General features: G+C 40.1%; 1 protein-coding gene across 1 annotated transcript in view; it reads right to left on the bottom strand.

Annotated features, from left to right (window-relative positions):
• Positions 1 to 582: 582 nt before the first annotated feature.
• Positions 583 to 22,927, bottom strand: part of FGD4 (FYVE, RhoGEF and PH domain containing 4) — a 263,589-nt gene continuing 241,244 nt past the window's right edge. Inside the window, 7 exon segments of the mRNA XM_050748560.1 lie at positions 583 to 6,236; positions 6,239 to 6,346; positions 8,153 to 8,293; positions 12,583 to 12,723; positions 20,925 to 21,050; positions 21,668 to 21,760; positions 22,275 to 22,305. Of these exon segments, the coding sequence (XP_050604517.1) occupies positions 6,087 to 6,236; positions 6,239 to 6,346; positions 8,153 to 8,293; positions 12,583 to 12,723; positions 20,925 to 21,050; positions 21,668 to 21,760; positions 22,275 to 22,305 (790 nt within the window). The 3' untranslated portion in view covers positions 583 to 6,086.

The following is a 22,927-nucleotide window of genomic DNA, read 5'->3' as shown; positions in this document are numbered from 1 at the left end:
TAGGCTTTGTTCAATAAATAGACCTCTGCATTGATGGGTTCCACATTTACAACCAAATGTGGATGAAACATGGTATTCCATCAGGATGCAAAACCTACCAATACAGAGGTTTGACTCAGGGACTTGAGTTTGAGCAGGGACTCAGGGACTTGAGAGAGCTCAGGGACTTGAGTATGAGCAGATTTGGGTACCTGTGGGTGGTCCTGGAACCAGTCTCCCACGGACACTGTGGGCCAACTGGGTAAGCCTTTAGAATGCAGGCAAATACCACAAACTATGGAGCAAAGCAATCGCTTCCTCGGGTATGGAGCAGCACTGTTTTGTCGGTTGTTGGAGATCCACACTTGGAGCTATAACAAACAGAAGCCACTGTTTCTACACTTGGAGAACTTTGAGTCTGTCCTAAGCTTTATTCTTGAAAGACTTACACAGGTTTTTTTTTTTTTTTTTTTTTTTTTTTTTTTTTGGCAGAGGGTAGGTTGGAGGTAGGAGTATCAGTACCTTACTGGAGTAATTTTCCTGAGCAGACAACCGAAATCACATGAACAGAACAGAGTTGAAATAACATGTAAAGCTTTGGAATTAATTTAAGGATGTATTTATTTACAAGATACAAATGTTTAATATTTAATAGGAATTAAAGTGCTTAATTTTACAATGTTTCCAATTATCTGCTTTTATGACCAAATATACATATGTTACACAATATATACATTATCTGCAAGTATTTTACATTCACATAGCTAGAAAAGAAAAATTACTTGTGATACTTTTACACTTGAGTCAACTGTAGAATTCCAGAAACATACATTCTCAAACTTACAGTCCTAAGAATTCAAAAGAAAAATCCAGAAACACTTATTCTACTTTTTGAGTCAAAGTCTCACTCTGTCACCCAGGCTGGAGTGCAGTGGTGCAATCTTGGCTCACTGCAACCTCGGTCTCCCCGGTTCAAGCAATTCTCCTGCCTCAGCCTCCCGAGTAGCTGGGATTACAGGCATGTACCACCACACCTGGCTAATTTTTGTATTTTTAGTAGAGACAGGTTTTGCCATGTTGGCCAGGCTGGTTTCGAACTCCTCAGCCTCCCAAAGTGCTGGGATTACAGGCGTGAGCCACCGCGCCTGGCCCAGATATGCTTATTTATTTTTTTAGCAGAGACGGGGTTTCACCATGTTGGCCAGGCTGGTCTCGAACTCCTGACCTGAAGTGATCCATCCACCTCGACCTCCCAAGGGCTGGGATTACAGGCGTAAGCCACTATGCCTGGCCTCTGTTACTTTTAAATGTCAATTGTCACTCACAAAATGAAATGCTAGTTTGGTTAAAAAAAAAAAAAAAGTCTTATATACAGGTAGACATGACTGTTCTGCTAATGAAGAGAACCCCCCCAGTGATACATTCCAATATCCATATACTATGTAATATATAATGTGATTCTCTCACAATGGTCCCCACAGACTAGTTTCTTCTGAAACCTATATTTCACTATGTATTTGGTATTCATTTATTAAAATACGATATAAGATTTCTTGATTTATGTTTTCCACTAAAACTACCACAATGAATTTTAGGAAAAGGGGTTGATCATCATATAACTCCCAGTGACCCCAACAAGTTAAAACTATCTTGTAGAAGCCATGTGCTATTTCATGTCAAAACACAAGAAAAGATCCTGCATTCTGCCAAATGCTTAGTCCAGAAAGCAGAAGACCATGATTGACTTCAGATTTTTTTTTTTTTCCTCAGTAAACAGTACAGAGAATGATCTGAGAATGAAATTATTTTGTAAAAGCCCAAAGGAGAAAAAGAGTAACAAGATATCATAGTCTAGCATCTACAGGCCAAGGTCAAAAACCTGGGTGCAATGGATCCCATCAGCATGTAATTACATAGATTTATATTTTATATCCCTTCTGCAGTTAAAATATTTCCTCTTATTTTAAAATACATTTCTGTGGTCTGGAGACCAGCAGTCTCTCCCCCACATCTCTCTTCATTCTTGCTTGTTTCTTATCTTATTCCTTTCTGCCCTTTCTGTAAAGAAAGCAAGTTATCTTCTCATGACTATGTGATTAAGGGGTATATATAAGGATGAATTATACATAAAGATCCATGTAATAATTTATGTTAAAATATTTAAGTTAAACAATTTCAATAGAAAAACTTCATTTCTATGGAAAGACAGAATTGGAAATCAACAGTGTTTTTACATATATACATACATGTATAAATTCACAGAAAGGGTTTTTAAGTTGACCTAGTGGTCTTTATGTATCATAGTCATTTTCTAAAGCTGAGAATCTATAGTAGATAATAGTATGAAAATAACAAGTAGTTTGATTCTAATAAAATTGGTAAGAATGAGGAAGCAACACGATCCACTACAGATGTCTATACAGTCCAAAGAACAGGAACTGGTTGGCCACAGTTCATATACTAATACATTCTTGGAGAATACAAAATTTAAGAATGAAAACATTAAGACATTCTTGCCTTTTAATTTTAGCTTATAAATACCATGTGCTTAATCTTAGACCCACTAACACAAATATCATATGATATAGGAAATCTTCATTAATCTACTTTGCATTATAGCAAAGATACCTGTAAAACCCAAGACACTTGTTCCCTAGAAGTTTACTTGCTCCGGTTGGTGCTTGCTACTCAGGATGTATCTAGTCCAGAAAGATCATCAGAAATGTATCACAGGCAATATGCTCAGATTAAGAACTTAAGGCTTTGAATAGAACCAGAAAACAAAAGCAACAACCCTGTTTCCAAAAGCAGGGACGAGGAAAAGTAAAACAGAATTGTGAACTCAAAAGAATTTTTGATAAAAGTTTTTAGAAGGCATCAAAGAATCTTTAACAACCCTGCAGTACTACAAACTTTATCATTTTCTTTATACATTTATAACTAGAACAAGTGCTCTTAAAAAAAAAAAATCCTAATGTGTATGTGTACATATACGGGAAAGGGTACATTTAAAAGGTTAGTTTCTGTAAAAAGTTTAATAATTTTTTAAAAATTGGGATAAGTCACCTAGTGAGATAAGTACACAAACCTGATGTCAAATTAAACTTCATGGAAAACAAAATGTGCTTTTTCTATCCATTTACTTTGTTAAAGTAAAACTGTTCTTGATAGGTATTTAAAATCCAAGGAATGATGCCCCTTCCCATCTCCCTTCCTTATACTCTGAATTTGAATTACCGTCTCACATCTAGAAAGTTAATATAATTCTCTATATTCTTGTGGCAAGAGGCCTTCATATTAAATTTTTGGTATAAAACCATACCCTGAAGAGTTTTATTGCTTGCATACATGATGACACTGTGATGCCATTATTACAAAAGTGGCTGGTGCTTTTTCTTATCAAGCCCCACTTAAAACCAAGATAAAAGTCTGCACTATATTTCATACTTAACATGCCAAATGGTAGGCTTTCAGCAAAAGCAAAATTTAAGCTTAAAATATTGAAATGTTTTGTGATGAACAGCAATTCTGTCAAGGAAGTACTTTGTAAAGTTTGGAGGAAGGGCACTTTAAAGAAAAGATGACTTGGAAAGCACCAAATGAGTGAAAATAAAGAATTAAGACCCACAGGGAACGTTGGTTTTAATGGGAAAGCAACCAATGATATTTTTAGGTTCAGTTTGTCATAACTGCTCAAGTATCTTGGAAAGGAAAAGGCATTGATTATTCTTATCATCAATCACACTTTGAGGTCTCTTGGTTGAATTGTTTAATAAATGGCTAACAGAATTCCTTTACCTTTCATTGAGTAAAAACATCAGTGATTCTTTAATAAGAGAGAAGCAGGTAAGGTTGTTTCACTGCTTCTCTTTGTGTTTAGCTGAAGAATGTGGGGTGGAAAGTGAATATGGTGACCAGATGACCGGAAATTCTCTTCTAGTATTACTGCTTCTCATTTAAAAAATTAAAGATAATAACTGTTAAAAGCATGATAATAAACATTATCTTTACATGAGTATTCTTTCAATGATCTAAGTTAAGTAACATTGATATTTATTGAGCCAAAACTTAAGTGTGTTCATGTTACTTCTGTTTTGGTAGGGAAAGTGTAAGTCTTCTTGCTTTTGAAAATAGTTTTCAAAAATAATCTGACTCATAAATCTTCCCATTGGCCCATACATTACCACTGTTCTAGCCACACTTTAAAAAGTCCTCTTCCCCTGCTAATCATTCTATATTTCCATTGCTTCTCTTTTCTTGAGATTAAGAAAACCAAAGCATCGTCTATAGCTATAGTTTAATTTTCCAAAAAACCACTCTGAGTATATATCACACACATACCCCGTTGGCCATTAAAAAAGAGAAGCAATGTCAATTTTCTTCTAGTCTTTCCCTGATTTAATAGGGCCTACGAAGACACTTTTATCTCTTTTTGGCTCCATGTATTTGGTTTAATGTCAATGATCATGGCTGATATTCCTTTTATGGAGGAAGGGAACCTAATTATGTCAGCAATAATTGGTTCACTTGCTCCTCTGGGGTGGAAAAAATAAGATATTTCATAAAGTAACAAGGCCTGAACAAATGTGTGGCAGTCTCAAATTCTATTCTACATCTAAGGTGTAATCCTTACATACTAAAGATAGTGGGGTCGTTCTTGTAGATTTCTAGCAGACTGGTACATTAAAAAGTGAGAATGCTTAGGGTATGACAATATAAAAAAAGGTTTAATTTGAGAAAAGGATTAAGTTAAATAGTAAACAGTGTGAGATTTTAATCACGAGTACAACAGAGTGAAGAGCAGCCTTCATGACAAGGAACCATGTGACCAGCTCCTGCCCCAAACATAGGTTATCACATGTGGATTTTGTTTCATTCGGACAAAGGAAAAGCCCCACACAGTTATCTTAAGTGCTCATTATATAGAGACCTCATTTAACCATGCTCAATCATCTTATGGAAAAGAAAAACATTACAATAAATGTGGTTTCCACATATCCTAGTTCTGTAAAAGGTCAGGTGTCTCATAAAGTTTGGGTTTTGGTGAAAATTTTTGTACATGCTGATGTTAACTACTGTAACAATTATAGGATTGTAAAAGGTAAAATAACCTGTACAACTTTGACTGTCCCAGTGACCAAAATGCACTTTAATCTTAGAATAATCAAGACTGAAGCATTAACTGAACCCTCATCTTATATTAATAGCACCTTCTAAGACAGGCACTGTTTTAAATAGGCACAGAAACAAAAAATGGTACTTTAAAAGTATTGTTGGAATTCACAAATATATCCCATGCCACATAAATTACCGCTTATTATAAAAATATCAATACCCTCAAATGCCAATCAGCAAAACATAAATCACCAAAACATTTCTTCAGTTTAGAACATTGCTCAATTCCAAGATAAACCATGCTTTATATTTAAAAAATAAATTAGAGATGAATGTGAACCCAAAGCTAAAGAGAAAAGCATGTATAATATATATATATTCAATACTATATATACATAATTGCTATATACTTAAGATATTCTTAGGAGTATTTCTACAAAAACAAGTTATCTCTTCTTCATAAATCCAAAATCTGAACACAACAATTTGTCCTTTTGTTTTAAAAGAACAGACATCATTTATGCAGCTAAAGATTTATAAACTAAATTCAATAAGTTAATACAATAGCCTAAACTGTCCCTGTATTTTTCACCATGGATCTATTTTGGTAACATGGAGGTATATCTTTCAAACGGTTCCAGGTCCTACATGTGAAACAGAAGACATGAAAGGATTTCTTAAATCAAAGTGCTCATTCTAACCTGACAGTGACAGAATCAACTGATACCATTTCTTCAAGACAAAAAAGCACATATTCAAGGAATAGCTCAAAAAATGCTCCAGTTTTCACATTATTTCAAAACTTTATCGGTAGAATGACTCGGCACACTAATTTCACTAAGAGTGCATAAACATAGGAAAACAGTCCTCAAAAGATGCATTTATGAGCCTATATTTTTCAACATAAAGTGCTAGCAGATGTGTAAGAAGAGCTGGGAATGTCTTGAGCTGTAAGTCTTGAGACCTCCACACCGTGGTTGGTCCTGAGGAGTTCAGCATTCTGATTTTTTCTTAGGTTCAGGATGATCATCCAAGGTAGCTGGATGCTCATTCGGACCATCTGGTGTCTCACCTGTGACAGCTAAAAGGATGACTTTCAGCCACTTCTGCTTCAGTTCCTCACTGTCTGCAGCAAAGCTGTGCGCACAGACTTGGACTGGGTCAGTTTGAAACTGTGTGGCAGGTCTGCACTCCTTGGCATTTCATCCACCACATAGCCCAGAAGGGGAATGGTGGCCTGGGCTCTGACGTCCTAAAACAAAAACATCAGACATTAAAAGCAGGAGATGTATTCGCTTGTTAAATGTGTCCCTTGCTCCTACTAAATCTCTCTTCCTACCACTGTTCCAAACAGACTTAAACAGGGAGTTCCTCCATGGGCACAGAGGGCAATCCCATTGCGCAGTACAGAGCCTGTACGTGAGGCCACTGATAATGTTAGCTGAATGAAGGAGAGCTGACGCCCAAATCAGCTAGGACTCAGAGACACTCCACCCTCCTCTCTGTGAAAGAGCCCATTCAACTCTTCATTCAGTGAAAAGGGGAAGAAAACAATCACCATCATACTGTATTAAATCAGCAAACATTAACGATAATCTCATTACTAAAGGCAGTTTTATTTGGTGATTCATTCATTCCCTCATCAACTTATTTATGGACATAGAAAGCTTATAGGGCCGGGCGCGGTGGCTCACGCCTGTAATCCCAGCACTTTGGGAGGCCGAGGCGGGCGGATCACGAGGTCGGGAGATCGAGACCATCCTGGCTAACACGGTGAAACCCCGTCTGTACTAAAAAAAAAAAATACAAAAAATTAGCTGGGCGAGCTGGCGGGCACCTGTAGTCCCAGCTACTCGGAGGCTGAGGCAGGAGAATGGCGTGAACCCGGGAGGTGGAGCTTGCAGTGAGCCGAGATCGCGCCACTGCACTCCAGCCTGGGTGACAAAGCGAGACTCCGTCTCAAAAAAAAAAAAAAAAAAAAGAAAGCTTATAGGAAAAGCAATAAAGGACAGTAAGCTATATAGCCTGTCATTTTCAGTCTATTTTCAAAATAAAATAATTTTACCAGCCCTTAATTTATAGACTGAAATATAATAGGTATATTTAAAATTTTTATATTTCAGAGTAAGTGCATAACTGGTTTAAGTGTTGTACATTTGATTTTTCAAGCACAACACAATCATAGGACCTGGTGCTGCTCTCGTTAAAAGCTAAACCTGCATGTCATTGTCCCCATAGATTTATCTCAGATCCATATACGTGGGGTTCTCAAAAAATTGTTACTGAATGATAATGCAAGATTGATTTTAAGTTCCCCTTCCTCTTAAACACCTTTTTCAGGTATCTAGCCATTGAGCAAGAAGAAAAAAATAAAATAAAAAAACAAAATCGGCTGGGCGCGGTGGCTCACGCCTTTATTCCCAGCACTTTGGGAGGCCCGGGGGGGGGGGGTGGATCACCTGAGGTCAGGAGTTCGAGACCAGCCTGATCAACATAGTGAAACCTCATCTCTACTAAAAATATAAAAATTAGCCAGTTGCGGTGGTGGGTACATGTAATCCCAGCTACTCGGGAGGCTGAGGCAGGAGAATCACTTGAACCCGGGAGGTGGAGGTTGCAGTGAGCCGAGATGGCGCCATTGCACTCCAGCCTGGGTGATATAAGCAAAATGCTATCACAAAGAAAACAACAACACAACAACAACAACAAAAAAAATTAAAGAGTCTTTTCTTAATGTTTCCTATCATTAAAAAGGCTTGTTTCTCCCATCTTACTTCCCCTCCTCCTCATGCTCATTCCTAATTCAACTCATCTTTTCTCAAACCCATTGAATGAGACAAGAAAGGGGACAGATGATCCATAGACTGAAGAAAACATAGGCTATAAAATGAATCAATCAGCTTAAACAACAAACTTGAACTTTACTCATTATTTTTCAATTTTAATGAAACAGTGAAACTGCCTGAACTCTTGTTCTACAGATTTTGAGTCCACTGTCCACTTGCTTCCCCTTGCCCCCAAGGGCATCTATCCCTTCAGACAGATGTGGTTTAGATACCTGGGGGGCACCATACATGTACAGCACAAGAGGGTCTTGCTTGGGGATCACACACCAAGCTTTCTGCCAAGGTTTTGACTTCTCCATATACTGAAGAAAGCTGCACACCACACTGTTTCCAGATACTTCTGCTGATTCAATCTAGAAAAATATAATGGAAAGAAAGAGAGAATGAATACACAACAAACCAGATAGAGAAGTCGTTCAACTAAAAGGAAATATTCACAAAGTACAATGTGCTTATATAAAATGTCTCCCTGGACTGTCCAAAAGATTCATTTGCAATTATCGTTTAAACACTTTAACATGGAAAATATTTAAGCCAATTTTAGCTCTTTATATAACTAGACCTTGTATTTAAAGAGTTAAATGTTTATTGATTGCTTACTATGTAGGCACTTTTCTTAGCTCAATACATGTCTTATTTCATTTAATCCTCACACCAACACTGAGAAGTTAGTATTTTCATTTTTTCTGAGGCTCAGAGTTTAAGCAGCTTTCCCAAGATCACACATTGGCATGCTAGGATTTGATTGATTGGCATGATTGTACGTTTTCTTATCTATTTATTTCTTATTTATTTATTGACGGAGTCTCACTCTGTTGCCCAGGGTGGAGTGCGGTGGCGTAATCTCAGCTCACCTCCCGGGTTCACATCATTCTCCTGTCTCAGCCTCCCGAGTAGCTGGGACTACAGGCGCCCAACACCACACCTGGCTAATTTTTTGTATTTTTAATAGAGACGGGGTTTCACCGTGTTAGCCAGGATGGTCTCGATCTCCTGACCTCGTGATTTACCCGCCTTGGCCTCCCAAAGTGCTGGGATTACAGGCGTGAGCCACCGCGCCCGGCCAAGGCTCTTTTATTTATAAATTACCCAGTCTTGGGTATGTCTTTATAGCAGTGTGAGTACAGACTAATACATAGAGCCATTTAATTTTTCTGTTTTGCCTCCTAATATAAAAATTGTTGGCTAAAAGGCCGGATGCGGTGGCTCACACGTGTAATCCCAGCACTTTGGGAGGCAGAGGCAGGCAGATCACTTGAGGCAGGAATTCAAGACTAGCCTGGTCAACACAGAAAAACCCTGTCTCCACTAAAAAAAAAAAAAAAAAAAAAAAAGGTCAGGTGTGGTGGCACATGCCTATAATCCCAGCTACTCAGGAGGCTGAGGCATAAGAATTGCTTGGACTGGGGAGGCAGAGGTTGCAGTGAGCTGAGATCGCACCACTGCACTACAGCCTGGGTGACAGAGTGAGACTCTGTCTAAAAATAAAAATGCTAAAAAAGGGAACAAAACCATTTAACTAAATGGTAGTTTTTATTATATGCCTTATGGAAACTGTTTGCTTCTATTTTCTATCTCTGAAACTCTTCAGGTAGTCCTACTCAGTGTTATCCATGCTGGTCTCCAGGTTAGCAAATGGTTTTGTTACCAGTTTCTGGTAAGCACACAAAGTAGGAGTAAGTGTTAAACTTTTATAACAATTTGAATTTGTGATGATACCCAAGTACACTATGGTGTATTTTACAAAAATATTGATCTGTGATAGTTCGGGGAAAAAAACTGATGCTTCATCATGGACTACTTATTTATTTATTTATTTATTGAGATGGAGTTTCATTCTTGTTGCCCAGGCTGGAGTGTAATGGTTCAATCTTGGCTCACTGCAACCTCCGCCTCCCAGGTTCAAGTGATTCTCCTGCCTCAGCCTCCCAAGTAGCTGGGATTACAGGCACATGCCACCATGCCCAGGTAATTTTTGATTTTTAGTAGAATGGGGTTTCACCATGTTGGTCAGGCTGATATTGAACTCCTGACCTCAGGTGATCCACCTGTCTCAGCCTTGGTGCTAGGATTACAGGCATGAGCCACCACACCTGGCCACAGACAGTTTTTAAAGCAGCACTGGTTAGCAAAGGATAGCCCACAAGCCAAATCCAGCCCACTAGTTGTTTCTGTATGGCCCATGAGCCAGGGAAAGTTTTTTTACACAACCACTTACAATTAATTTGATGATAGGGAACGCTAACTTCAGATTCCAATTAAGTGAAAGGTTATCCTCCCCCAAATAATTCCATTCTTATTAGTAGATCCTTATTATTATTATTATTATTATTTGAGACAGAGTCTCGCCCTGTCACCCAGGCTAGAGTACAATGGTGCGATCTCAGCTCACTGCAACCTCCATCTCCCAGGTTCAAGTGATTCTCCTGCCTCGGCCTCCTGAGTAGCTGGGATTACAGGCATGCGCCACTGCATGGGCTAATTTTTGTATTTTCAGTAAAGACAGCGTTTCACCATGTTGACCAGGCTGGTCTCCAACTCCTGACCTCGTGATCCACCTGCCTCAGCCTCCCAAAGTGCTGGGATTACAGGCATAAGCCACCACATCCGGCTGATCCATATTATTAAAAAACCTAAATAAATATATTCTAATTTTAATTTTGTAAAAAAAAATTGTGGAAATTTGTTTTCTCTCTTCTTACAAATATGTATGTAATATCCCTGGTTTGGCCTCTTGGTCTGCAAAGACTAAAATATTTCCTCTCTGACCCTTTAAAGAAAAGTGTGTTGATCACTGTTCTAGAGCATATAACATACTAGCTGGTACAGAATCAGTCTCAAATATACATTTAAGTTAATGTGTGCATGTACATACTTATCTCCTATGTATGGACTTCATACTATATATTTATTTCATTATATGAGTTGACCTAATAAGTAATTGATTAATTTTTGCTCAAGTATAAGGTTCTCTAAAAAACTAGCTAGGGATTTTTCAGAGATACAGCCTGAAGCTGACCCTAAACCAATTTCCCTGACTCATTATATTGTGCCAGTCTCATCAGTTGTTCCTATTCAATCTTGAGGCTGTGTTCCTGATGTCCAATGAAGCATGCCTTTCCATCCTTACTGCCTGAGAAAGCCCCGGTTTGGTAGGCCATACAAGTAACATCTATACCCTAGAAGAATGACTTTAGTGTGTAGGCTTACACTTAGCCTCAAATGGACCTTGAAGTTTGCCATCCTTTTTCAATTAACAGAAGTGTCCTTTGTACACTTATAAGTGTATAGGTATACTTGTACGCATGCACAATGTAAATGCTCAATACATACTGATTCCTTAGAGATTCTTTTTTTTTTTTTTTTTTGAGAAGGAGTCTCACTCTGTCGCCAGGCTGGAGTGCAGTGGTGCGATCTTGGCTCACTGCAACCTCTGCCTCCTGGGTTCAAGCGATTCTCCTGCCTCAGCTTCCCAGGTAGCTGGGACTACAGGTGTGCGCCACCACACCCAGTTAATTTTTGTATTTTTAGCAGAGACGGGTTTTCACCATTTGGCCAGGATGGTCTCGATCTCTTGACCTTGTGATCTACCCGCCTCGGCTTCCCAAAGTGCTGGGATTACAAGCTTGAGCCACTGCGCCCAGCCTCTTTAGAAATTCTTAAATCAAGTAGGTCTATGATTTTAGATACATAGCATTTTGATCCCGAGCCTATTCTTCTATAGACTTTCCAGGCTACCTTGAACTTACTGCCACAAAGGCCTTATTATATAACCTATCCCTTATACTGTTAATATTTCTAGATGTAAAACTCATTTCAGATAAGCTGCATTATAGTTCTCAGGCATGGAGGGGTCTGAATTTTTTCTAGAACATGAGTCAAATTAACTTGGGAAACATTTCAGTAATATTTCAATGCAGTTATCAGATTACCATCACTGGCAATTAAATGACTATAATAAACTAGATTTTTTACTATAATAAGTTGCAAGAGTCTGTCAGGTAATAGCACTTTTATCTAAAGTGGTTTGTAAAGCCAATATGATGAAATTGAGAGTAAAAGCTTTCCTTTATAGAAAATATACTACAATAATTTGGGTATTAGAAGAGATGCCAATTAATACTGAAATATTTGGCTATAGCTACTGCCATGAAATCAATGTATTTCATTCTTAAATGCATGTTGATTTAAATAGCGGCTCCCCTTTTCTATGCATCCAAGCAGAATCCCAAAAGTCAGCAAAATAGAACAAAATCTTGCTCATTACACAAACTGTTAAACACTCAAAGAAATAACAAAAAGATATTATTTGTATTCCTCATAGGTAAGAGGATTCTGTTTCTTCTATAAAAATCTAGGCTGGGTGCGTTGGTTCATGCCTGTAATCCTAGCACTTTGGGAGGCCAAGGTGGGCAGAACCCTGAGGTCAGGAGTTTGAGACTAGCTGGCCAACATAGGGAAACCCCATCTCTACTAAAAATACAAAAATTAGCCCGGCACGGTGGTGTGGGCCTGTAATCCCAGCTACTTGAGAGGCTGAGGTTGCAGTGAGCTGAGATCGCACCACTGCACTCCAGCCTGGGCGGCAGAGCAAAAAAAAAAAAAAAAATCTAAAAGATACCCAATATTTAATATTTCTTACCTCTAAAATTCCTTTTCTTTTCTTTTCTTCACTGTCTGTGAATCCACTTATGATTTGATAACAGTCTTTACAAACTTTGCTCAATTTACCACCATCATATTCAAGTTGAGCTTTGTAGTCGGAGCATTTCCAACAAACCACCTTAAATTTAAAAGAAAAATGAACAGTAATCATATTTAAAGGATACGATTTAAGCAGTAATCAGTTATAGGCAATAATAAATGAGAAAATGTTAAGCATAGAAGGCAGATTTTTGTTAGAAAAAGAACATCCCTCTAAAACACTAGAAGTACGTACAATGGTGTTTCAACCCTGTTTGTGACGAGCTCTGCTCACTCATCCTTCTTTTCCTGGCCTCTAAAGGCAGAAGTCACTCAAAGGCTTAGTCTAGATCTTGACTCTTCATACTTCTGGATGTTCATCAATATCCTTTCCAAACTGCTCACGACCTTCCCTGGTCTCTCTTACCCCACCTCACACCCTCCTCCCAACCCAGTCCCCTCTCACAGTCCTCTCTATTGCAGGAAATGGGGCAGTCATACAACTGGTCCTGTGTCAGACACACAGGAGTCATCCCCAAAATCTCTTTTGATCTTACTCAAGGATTTTCCATTTTACAAAGTCCTGCTGATTTTACTTCCTAAATATTTCTTCGATCTATTTTTCCACAACTTCCTTATAAGAACCCAAGTCCATGGCTACTTTTCTACTTGTGACTGGTCCTTGTAGCATTCTTACTGGTTTACAGGCCTCCACTCTTACGCCTCCTCCAAGCTATAATATCTTCCAAACAGTGGAAAATGCTAATCTGGCTGGGTGTGGTGGCTCACACCTGTAATCTCAGCACTTTGGGAAGCTGAGAAGGGCAGATCGCCTGAGTCCAGGAGTTCCAGACCAGCCTAGGTGGAGACAGTGCTAGTGCACTCCAGCCTGGGTGACAAAGCAAGACCCTGTCTCAAAAAAAAAAAAAAAAAAGCTACTCTGATTTATTCCTCCTCTATTAAAAATCCTTCAGTTTTTCCTTTGCTCTTGGCTAAAGAACCAACTCTTAATCAGGGCCTACAAAGTCCTGCATAATTTGCCCTCTTTCTGGACTCTGTGTCTTCAGTGACACTGGTTTCTTACAGTTTCCAAAGGCCATGCTCACTGCCTCTCTCCTCTCTGCTTCACTAAGTTAACTTGTGCTCACCCTTCAGATGTTGGCTCAAATTCCAGTTCCTCAAGGAGGACTCCTCCAAATCCCAGACAGTGCTCCCTGCATTTTCTTTCATAGCACTGATTATAGTTTTTAATTATATTCTTGCATTATTATTTGATTGTTTTATCTCCCTTACAGGGCTCTAAGCTCCAGGATAGACTGTCTTTGAGTATTCTGCTCACCAGACACACAATAAACATTTACAGAATATCAATGAATGAATGACTATGATGCCAATGTGCATGATTTCTTAGTGATAATCTTTTACTATTATAGAATAATTGTTTAAAATCTTCTAGTTTAAAAAATTATCTTCTTGCTTATAGAAGTATATTTTCCCCTCAATTTATAGTAGACAAATTATATTAAAGAAAATATATTAGTCAAATTTTTGGTGTAGGTTTACAGCATTTAAAATTCATGATAAAAATGGTCTACTGTTTGCTCATAATTACAATGGAATTACTCTGGGATTTAGAATTAGACATACCTGTATCTGCAAACACATACCATCCCTTTTGTTTGTTTTCAAACCATAGCACAGTATTTTGACAATGCACATGCAAACACATTTTTTGTTTGCTTACTGAAGGCGAGTAGGCCAAAACCAAAAATAATTTCAGGCAAACTCAATGATAGATTTTTAAAAGTCTTACCCTGATTTAAAAAAAAAAAAAAAAAGCTATTTGGGCCAGGCATGGTGGCTCATGCTTGTAATCCCAGCACTTTGGGAGGCCAAGGCAGGCAGATCACGACGTCAGGAGTTCGAGACTAGCCCGGCTAGCATGGTGAAACCCCGTCTCTACTAAAAATACAAAAAATTAGCCAGGCATGGTGAAGCCCGCCTGTAGTTACTCGGGAGGCTGAGGCAGGAGAACTGTTTGAACCCAGCAGGCAGAGGTTGCAGTGAGCTGAGATTGCGCCACTGCACTCCAGCCTGGGTGACAGAGCGAGAGTCCGTCTCAAAAAAAAAGCTGTTTGCTCTCAATTTAATTTTGATCACAAAAGTACTGTAGTGAGTCAAAAATAAGTCTGAGGAAAATAGGAAGAATAACTAAAACAACTATCAATAAGAACTGTTGCACTTAAGCACACAATATATTCGCTCATAACACTGTGAACACCTACTGTTCTCTGTCTCCCATTCCTTTTAGGAGAAGGGCTATGATCTTTAACTTGGTTCACAAGGCCCTCCAAAAATTGCCACTGCGTCTCTCCAGCTTCATTCCATGGTTTGTTCCTCACTTTTTCCATATGAAAGTCAGCTCAATGGCTGACCAAATCATGATCAAATTATGTTAACATGTAGCATCATTGCATTTAAATACTAGCAATATAGTTATTAACTTACAATCAGAAACATATTTTTGGATAAGGGACCTGAAATTCCATAAACAAGAGGGGAATTTATAAAGTGTCAAAGAAACACAAAAACCAGAAAAATTACAAGTTTTTATAGAAGTTTATATAACTTTTCATTTTTTATTTTTTTGAGATGGGGTCAAGACCTGGGGTCTGTCACCCAGGCTGAAGCGCAGTGGTGTGTCTTGGCTCACTGCAGCCTTGACCTCAAGAGCTCAAGCAATTCTCCCACCTCAGCCTCCTGAGTAGCTGGGACTACAGGCGTGTGCCACCACACCAGGCTAATTTTTTTTTTTTTTTTTTTTTTGAGATGTAGTCTTACTCTGTCGCCAGGTTGGAGTGCAGTGGCGTGATCTTGGGTCACTGCAATCTCCACCTCCTGGGTTCAAGCCATTCTCCTGCCTCATCCTCCTGAGTAGCTGGGATTACAGGCACACGCCACCACACCCAGTTAATTTTTGTATTTTTAGTAGAGATGGGGTTTCACCATGTTGGGCAGGATGGTCTTGATCTCCTGACCTTGTGATCCACCTGCCTCAACCTCCCTCCCAAAGTGCTGGGATTATAGGTATGAGCTACCATGCCCAGCTGAAGTTTATATAACTATAGGATATAAAAAGACTATGTAAACAGTCATAATGAAATACATAACCACGATTAAATATGTTTTTGACTCTTGCTGCTGTCAGTATGACAGACTAGATAGATACTCTGAGAAGAGTTTTACTATAATACAACTGGATCCTGGACAAAATTCAGCAAATAACTGTAATGCTTTACTTCTTTACATTAAAGTAAGAGAACTTTCCAAGGCCCCCAAACCCAATGAACAAACAAAACAACACACATACAATAAGCTGAAATTGTAATGGTGAATGAATGGAGCAAACAAAGCTCGGGTTGGACAGTCCTGGGATTAGGAGACAGTCCATGGGGCCTGGAGGACAAGGGTCTGAGACTTGGTCATTACGACAAAACTTATGAAAGGAAGATGATGAAGTATCAACCAAATACGAGCTCACAATGAGAAGAGACTAATTACAGCAGAAAGCAAGTCTCCAGGAACTAGAATTTAGTAGAAACAACAGATTTGGAACCCTTGAAATGTCTTCGGCTACTGGCATTATTAGACACAAATTTGAAAATTACATAAGAAATGTTTGGAAACATCAAGTGGCAAACAACAAAAACTATCAGAAATGGTCAGGTAGATTTGGAAGGAAAAAACTTTTGGACATAATTAAAATTAAAAATGAACAAAACAGCAGATTTGCTACAACTGGAGAGTAAATGAACAAAACAGGAAATAGAGATGAATAAAATGCTATAGAGACACAGAGAGAAAACAGGAGACACACAGAAGCTGGATGAGGTAATGTGATGTATATCTGAACTGAATTCCACAGGAAGAAAGTGAGAAAAAAGAAAAACAAATAACAGAAATAACATAACTTTTCTAAGAGTCCATTTCTGAATTATATAATGGAGAAAATACAACCTTCCTCACAGGGGAATTGAGAAACCATAAGCAACAGTATACACAACACACTTCAAACAACGCCTGGCACTGGTACATCATAAATGGTAACTGCTATTGTTTTTATTTCTGCTCCTCCCCCCTTCATTTCAACTTGCTTCATTTTTCTATTTCTTATGTCGATAGCACACTGCCATTTATCCAGTCACCCAAATCTTTTTTTTTTTTTTTTTTTTTTTGAGACGGAGTCTCGCTCTGTCGCCCAGGCTGGAGTGCAGTGGGGCAATCTCGGCTCACTGCAAGCTCCGCCTCCCGGGTTCACGCCATTCTCCTGCCTCAGCCTCCTGAGTAGCTGGGACTACAGGCGCCCGCCACCGCGCCCGGCTAATTTTTTGTATTTTTAGTAGAAACGGGGTTTCACCGTGGTCTCGATCTCCTGACCTTGTGATCCGCCCGCCTCGGCCTCCCAAAGTGCTGGGATTACAGGCGTGAGCCACCGTGCCCGGCCAGTCACCCAAATCTTAACATTAAAGTCATTCCTGACTACTTACTCCCTGTCTTTCTCAGCTCTTTCTTCATTGAACCAATTCCCTTTAAAGTGTGATCAAATCTAAGCATCTTACCATGGCATCTCTGGCTGTCAATGACCTGATTCTTACCTACACCATTCCAGCCTCAGTTTTCTGCCAGTCTTGCAGTGCTTACTCCAATATCAAGCAGCTTGTGTCCTCCAATACATAACATGTGTATCTTCAGGGTGAAGCATGGTTCTTTAGATTATCAGGAAGCACCATCCTTTAGGCTGCCATGCCACCAAGGGAAACATTTGGGATCACAGCAATAGGTCTGGGTGCCTACCCTTATCTCAAACACCAGTAGAATTCACTCCATGTCATGCCCCACTTTCCTGTTTATCTCATATCCCAGGAAAACGCCCAGCTCTCTGGTTATTTTCTCAGCCTCATCCCCAAACATATTGCTCTGTACATAATTTTTTTTTTGAGACGGAGTCTCGCTCTGTACCCCAGGCTGGAGTGCGGTGGCGCAATCTTGGCTCATGGCAACCTCCGCCTCCCGGGTTCAAGCAATTCTCCTGCCTCAGCCTCCCGAGTAGCTGGAATTACAGGCATGCACCACCACGCCCAGCTAATTTTGTATTTTTAGTAGAGACGGGATTTCTCCACGTTGGTCAGGCTGGTCTCGAACTCCCAACCTCAGGAGATCCGCCCGTCTCAGCCTCCCAAAGTGCTGGGATTATAAGGGTGAGCCACCGCGCCCGACCTCTGTACATAATTTAATCTAGTTCAGTCCCCATCTCCCACTTTCCCCTCCATTGGGCCCTCTGGACCTTTCACTCTAGAATCAAACTCTTCCATATCCTCAGGCTCTTTTCTCTAGTGGCGGCTTTTTTTTTTTTTTGAGACGGAGTCTCGCTCTGTCGCCCAGGCTGGAGTGCAGTGGCCGGATCTCGGCTCACTGCAAGCTCCGCCTCCTGGGTTCACGCCATTCTCCTGCCTCAGCCTCCGGAGCAGCTGGGACTACAGGCGCCCGCCACCTCGCCCAGCTAGTTTTTTTTTGTATTTTTTAGTAGAGACGGGGTTGCACCGTGTTAGCCAGGATGGTCTCGATCTCCTGACCTCGTGATCCGCCCGTCTCGGCCTCCCAAAGTGCTGGGATTACAGGCTTGAGCCACCGCGCCCGGCCCTTTTTTTTTTTTTTTTTTCACTTCACCTTCTGTCACCTCTGAGACCTCAGGGCTGAGAACTGAGGCATGTATTCCCTGACTCTTCTTGCCTTCAAAAACCCCTGGCAGCTCTGAGGCCCATCATCGTCTGGCTCTACCCATCTCTCCTACTGAGTTAGCATCTCCTCATCATCTGCCCCACACCCACTCACTCAGGAATTTCTCACTAACAGATCATAGTTCTCTGCTCTACCACAATGTCTGTGGACTTCAACATTCACATGACAAGCCCAGCTCTACTGCCTTGTATCTCTGCTGCCAGCGCAGTGCAGTCTACCTTCTCTGTCCAATCTCATGGTCACCCCCGGGACTGTCACCACCAGAGGGTGAACCATATCTGGCATGCCAGGTTCACATATCCCATTTTTTTTTTTTACCAACATCTCTCTTATTTCTAATTCATTGGCCCCAAGATGTCCGCTACCATACATCTCTGAACTTACCGAAATTATTCTGTCCACAGACCCCACCACTTTCTCATTAACCATCAGCCTGTTTCCCAGCTTTCCTGCTCTTTTTATCCAATTGAGACTTCTCTTATTCATTATTAACTCTCTGGTGCAAATACTTCCCTTCTCTTCCAGTGTTTTTCTCATTGTACTTACTCTGGATAAATCCTGCTATCTGCCTTCGCTGGCCTGAGTTGCTGTATCTTGTTAGAGAAAAATCACTGCCATTAAACTGACTAGTGTCCCTTTAAATTTATAACTGTAAATTTCTAACAGGTGCCCAAGTCCAACTTTGTTTCTCTACTAGGCTCACCTTTCTCTACCCAGAGAAAATTTTCACACTTAGTCCTCTTTCTTGAATCTCCCCATCTCTTCCTCCTTCCCCTTCACTTTCAACTGATGACTCTACTTCATTCTTCAGTGAACATACAGATATTGCACCTAAATGGAGCCAGGTGCGGTGGCTTATGCCTGTAATCCCAGCACTTTGGGAGGCCGAGGTGGGCAGATCATGAAGTCAGGAGTTCGAGACCAGCCTGGCCAACATGGTGAAACCTCATCTGTACTAAAGATACAAAAAATTACCTAGACATGGTGGTGCACGCCCGTAATCCCAGCTACTTGGGAGGCTGAGGCAGGATAATCACTTGAACCTGGGAGGCGGAGGTTGCAGTGAGCCGAGATCACACCATTGCACTCCAACTCGGGCAAAAGGGCGAGACTCTGTCTCAAAAAAAAAAAATGTATTTAGCCAGGCGTGGTGGCTCACGCCTGTAACCCAGTACTTTGGGAGGCCGAGGTAGGCGGATCACCTGAGGTCGGGAGTTCAAGACCAGCCTGACCAACATGGAGAAACCCCATCCCTACTAAAAATACAAAAATTAGCCAGGTGTGGTGGCGCATGCCTGTAATCCTAGTTACTAGGGAAGCTGAGGCAGGAGAATTGCTTGAACCCGGGAGGCGGAGGTTGTGGTGAACCGAGATCACGTCATCGCACTCCAGCCTGGGCAACAAGAGTGAAACTCGTCTCAAAAAAAAAAACAAAAAAAAACACAAATAAACACATATTGCACCTAAACTCCCTCATTTCTCACCACCAGAGCAACAAAAACGGCAACTCACCCACATTTGTACCCATCTTTTTCTTTTTCCCTTCTGATATAATGGAGGAAGTTTTCCTCTCCCCATCAAAGCCAGCACATCTACTTGTACTGTGGGTTCCATCTATTCTTGTTTCTCACACACATCCTTTGGCCATTATTTATCTAACATTCCTCCTCTTACTCATCATGCTCCAGCCTCATGACCTTTGGCAGTCTCATGAATAGACCAAGTTCCTTCCTAGCTCAGGGGCTTTGCATATAGACTTTCACTGTCTGAAGTTTCTCCCTGTCTCTATTGATTATCGGCTCTTTCTCAACGCCCCCCCCCTTTTTTTCCTTTCTTTTCTGAGACAGAGTTTTACTCTTGCTGCCCAGGCTGGAGTGCAATGGCACGATCTCAGCTCACTGCAACCTCCGCCTTCTGGGTTCAAGTGATTCCCCTACCTCAGCCTCCCAAGTAGCTGGGATTACAGGCACGTGCTGCCATGCCTGGCTAATTTTGTATTTTTAGTGAAGATGGGATTTCACCATGTTGGTCAGGCTGGTCTCAAACTTCTGACCTCAGGTGATCTGCCTGCCTTGGCCTCCCAAAGTGCTGGGATTATAGGCGTGAGCCACTGCACCCAGCCCCTTTCTCAGTCTTTTAAGCATCATCTTAAATACCAACCCCTCAGATAGGTCTCTTTTTCTAACCAAAATTGGTTCCAAATCTTCCTCTGTTACTAATACTGTCCGTTTTTAACTTCTCAATTGTTTTATTTCATCTATAGTAATTTGAAATTCTTATTTGTCTGTCTTCTCCATTACAATGTAAGCTCTGTAAAGCCAGGGAACCTTTTGTCTAACGTTTTTTCTCCAGGGCTCAGCACAGTTCTCTGCACATAGTTGGCAGCAAAATAAATTTATTAAGTGATTTGTTGAAAGTCGTTTTTGTGTGTGTCCCAAGTTGATGACTTTATATCACTTATATGGTTACTAGCAACCTTAATGATCAAGAAATCTCACTTACATATCCACATGCTCGACAATGATGCCTCCTCCGTGTCAGTGCATTGAAAGGCTCTTTACATTTCATACACATTGTCACTTCATTATCTCGGATCCATCTTGGGGCTCTTTTCCCTAGCTCAGCAGTCTAAAAAGGGAAGAAAGATTCAATTTTAATAGAAAAAAACTATAATTCCCTTTTATTATTATTTTTTGAAAGAACTTTAACTATATTGCTCAAACCATGTTCTGAAACTCAAGAACAAGGCCGGGTGCAGTGGCTCACGCCTATAATCCCAGCACTCTGGGAGGCTGAGGTGGGCAGATCATCTGAAGTCAGTAGTTCGAGACCAGTCTGGCCAACGTGGTGAAACCCTCTCTCTACTAAAAATACAAAAATTAGCTCGGCATGGTGGCATGCACCTATAATCCCAGCTACTCGGGAGGCTGAGGCAGGAAAATTGCTTGAACCCAGGAGGCGGAGGTTGCAGTGGGCCAAGATTGTGCCACTGCAATAGCCTGGGCGACAGAGCAAGACTCTGTTTCAAAAAAAAAAAAAAAAAAGAATAAAAAAAATTCAAAGAAGTTCAAGTAGAATGAAAAGTCACTCACTATTGTGTTCATCTAAGAAAGAATGAGATTCTGTCTAACCAGCCAGTTCTGACATTGTAAAGGGAAAAGGTTGGAGAACAAAATGATTAGACAGATCTTCTGCACCTGCAAAGATATGAAAGAGCTTGAAGTTAAGAATTTAATTCAACTCACAGAAACCTCTGAGTGAATGTCATTATCCTTTGCAATTGCATTTCTGAAGGTTTCATGCCTTTGATGAAAAGCATCGATGGTTTCTTGAAGGGCCTAAAGTATAAGTAAAATTCAAAGCACACATTAAAGTTTCTCATATAAACCAACGAATATACTTTATCAAACAAATATCTATGATAGGAATCATTTTGAAAATTAAGTGAACCTGTTCTGATGACTGCATATTAAAACACACACAATATATGCACATTTGTATACACATAGATGTTACTAAAAAACAAAAGTGAAAATAAGCTGGGTGCGGTGGCTCACACCTGTAATCCCAGCACTTTGGGAGACTGAAGCAGGCAGATCGCTTGAGCTCAGGGGTTTGAGACCAGCCTGGGCAACATGGCGAAACCTCATCTCTACGAAATACAAAAAAAATTAACCAGGCATGGTGGTGCACGCCTATAGTCCCAGCTACGTGAGAGGCTGAGATGCAAGAATTGCTTGAGCCCAGGCCCAGGCTGCAGTGAGACATGACGCACCACTGCACTCCACACTGGGTGAGAGTGAGACTCTGTCTCAAAAAAAAGAAAGAAAAGGAAATAGAAATGAGGCGTACCTTGATCCACTCTTCTTTGTCTTGCGCAGAACTAAAACAAAACAAAATTAAAGTGAATGTAAAGAACATTAATGATTCACAGCCAGTGAATAAAACTATGCTTTCATGTTGTTCCAACTTTCTGGAAAATTCAGGGATGTTACGGAAGGAATTATAATAAAAATTAATCTCTGGCAATTAAACAAATAAAAATCTTAAAAACAGGTTCAGACTATTCACTGACTTTGGTACACATCAAATTTGATGGGGCTAGTTAGGTTTAGCTTCCATTAATATACTGTCCAGACATGAAGTCTAATCACCATCATCCGGTTTGATATATCAGGTGACTGTATATATAGCATTACACTGAATATACAACAGCTAATCTTCCAGTTTTCTAAAACACATGAAGGCTACTAAAGGCTACTAATCACAGCCCATCTTAGAAGAGATAGTAATTATCTTTGAGAATCTAAAATATCTCTGTAAAGCCTTAGGGAGCTATTTAACATTTCCTTTGATAAACAATTTAATTTTATTTTCCAGTTCTTAGAAGGCTTTAGGCAATACCAAACCTAACCCCTTTTAGATAAAGAAAAGCATATAAAAATTTTAAATGCCTATAGGAAGGAGGTGTTACAGATTAAGAGACCCCAGTGTTTAGTAATTAT

This window comes from Macaca thibetana, chromosome 11 (genome assembly GCF_024542745.1).
Source record: "Macaca thibetana thibetana isolate TM-01 chromosome 11, ASM2454274v1, whole genome shotgun sequence".
In the NCBI taxonomy this organism is placed as follows: domain Eukaryota; kingdom Metazoa; phylum Chordata; class Mammalia; order Primates; family Cercopithecidae; genus Macaca; species Macaca thibetana.
This window is presented reverse-complemented; position numbering and strand designations above follow the sequence as displayed.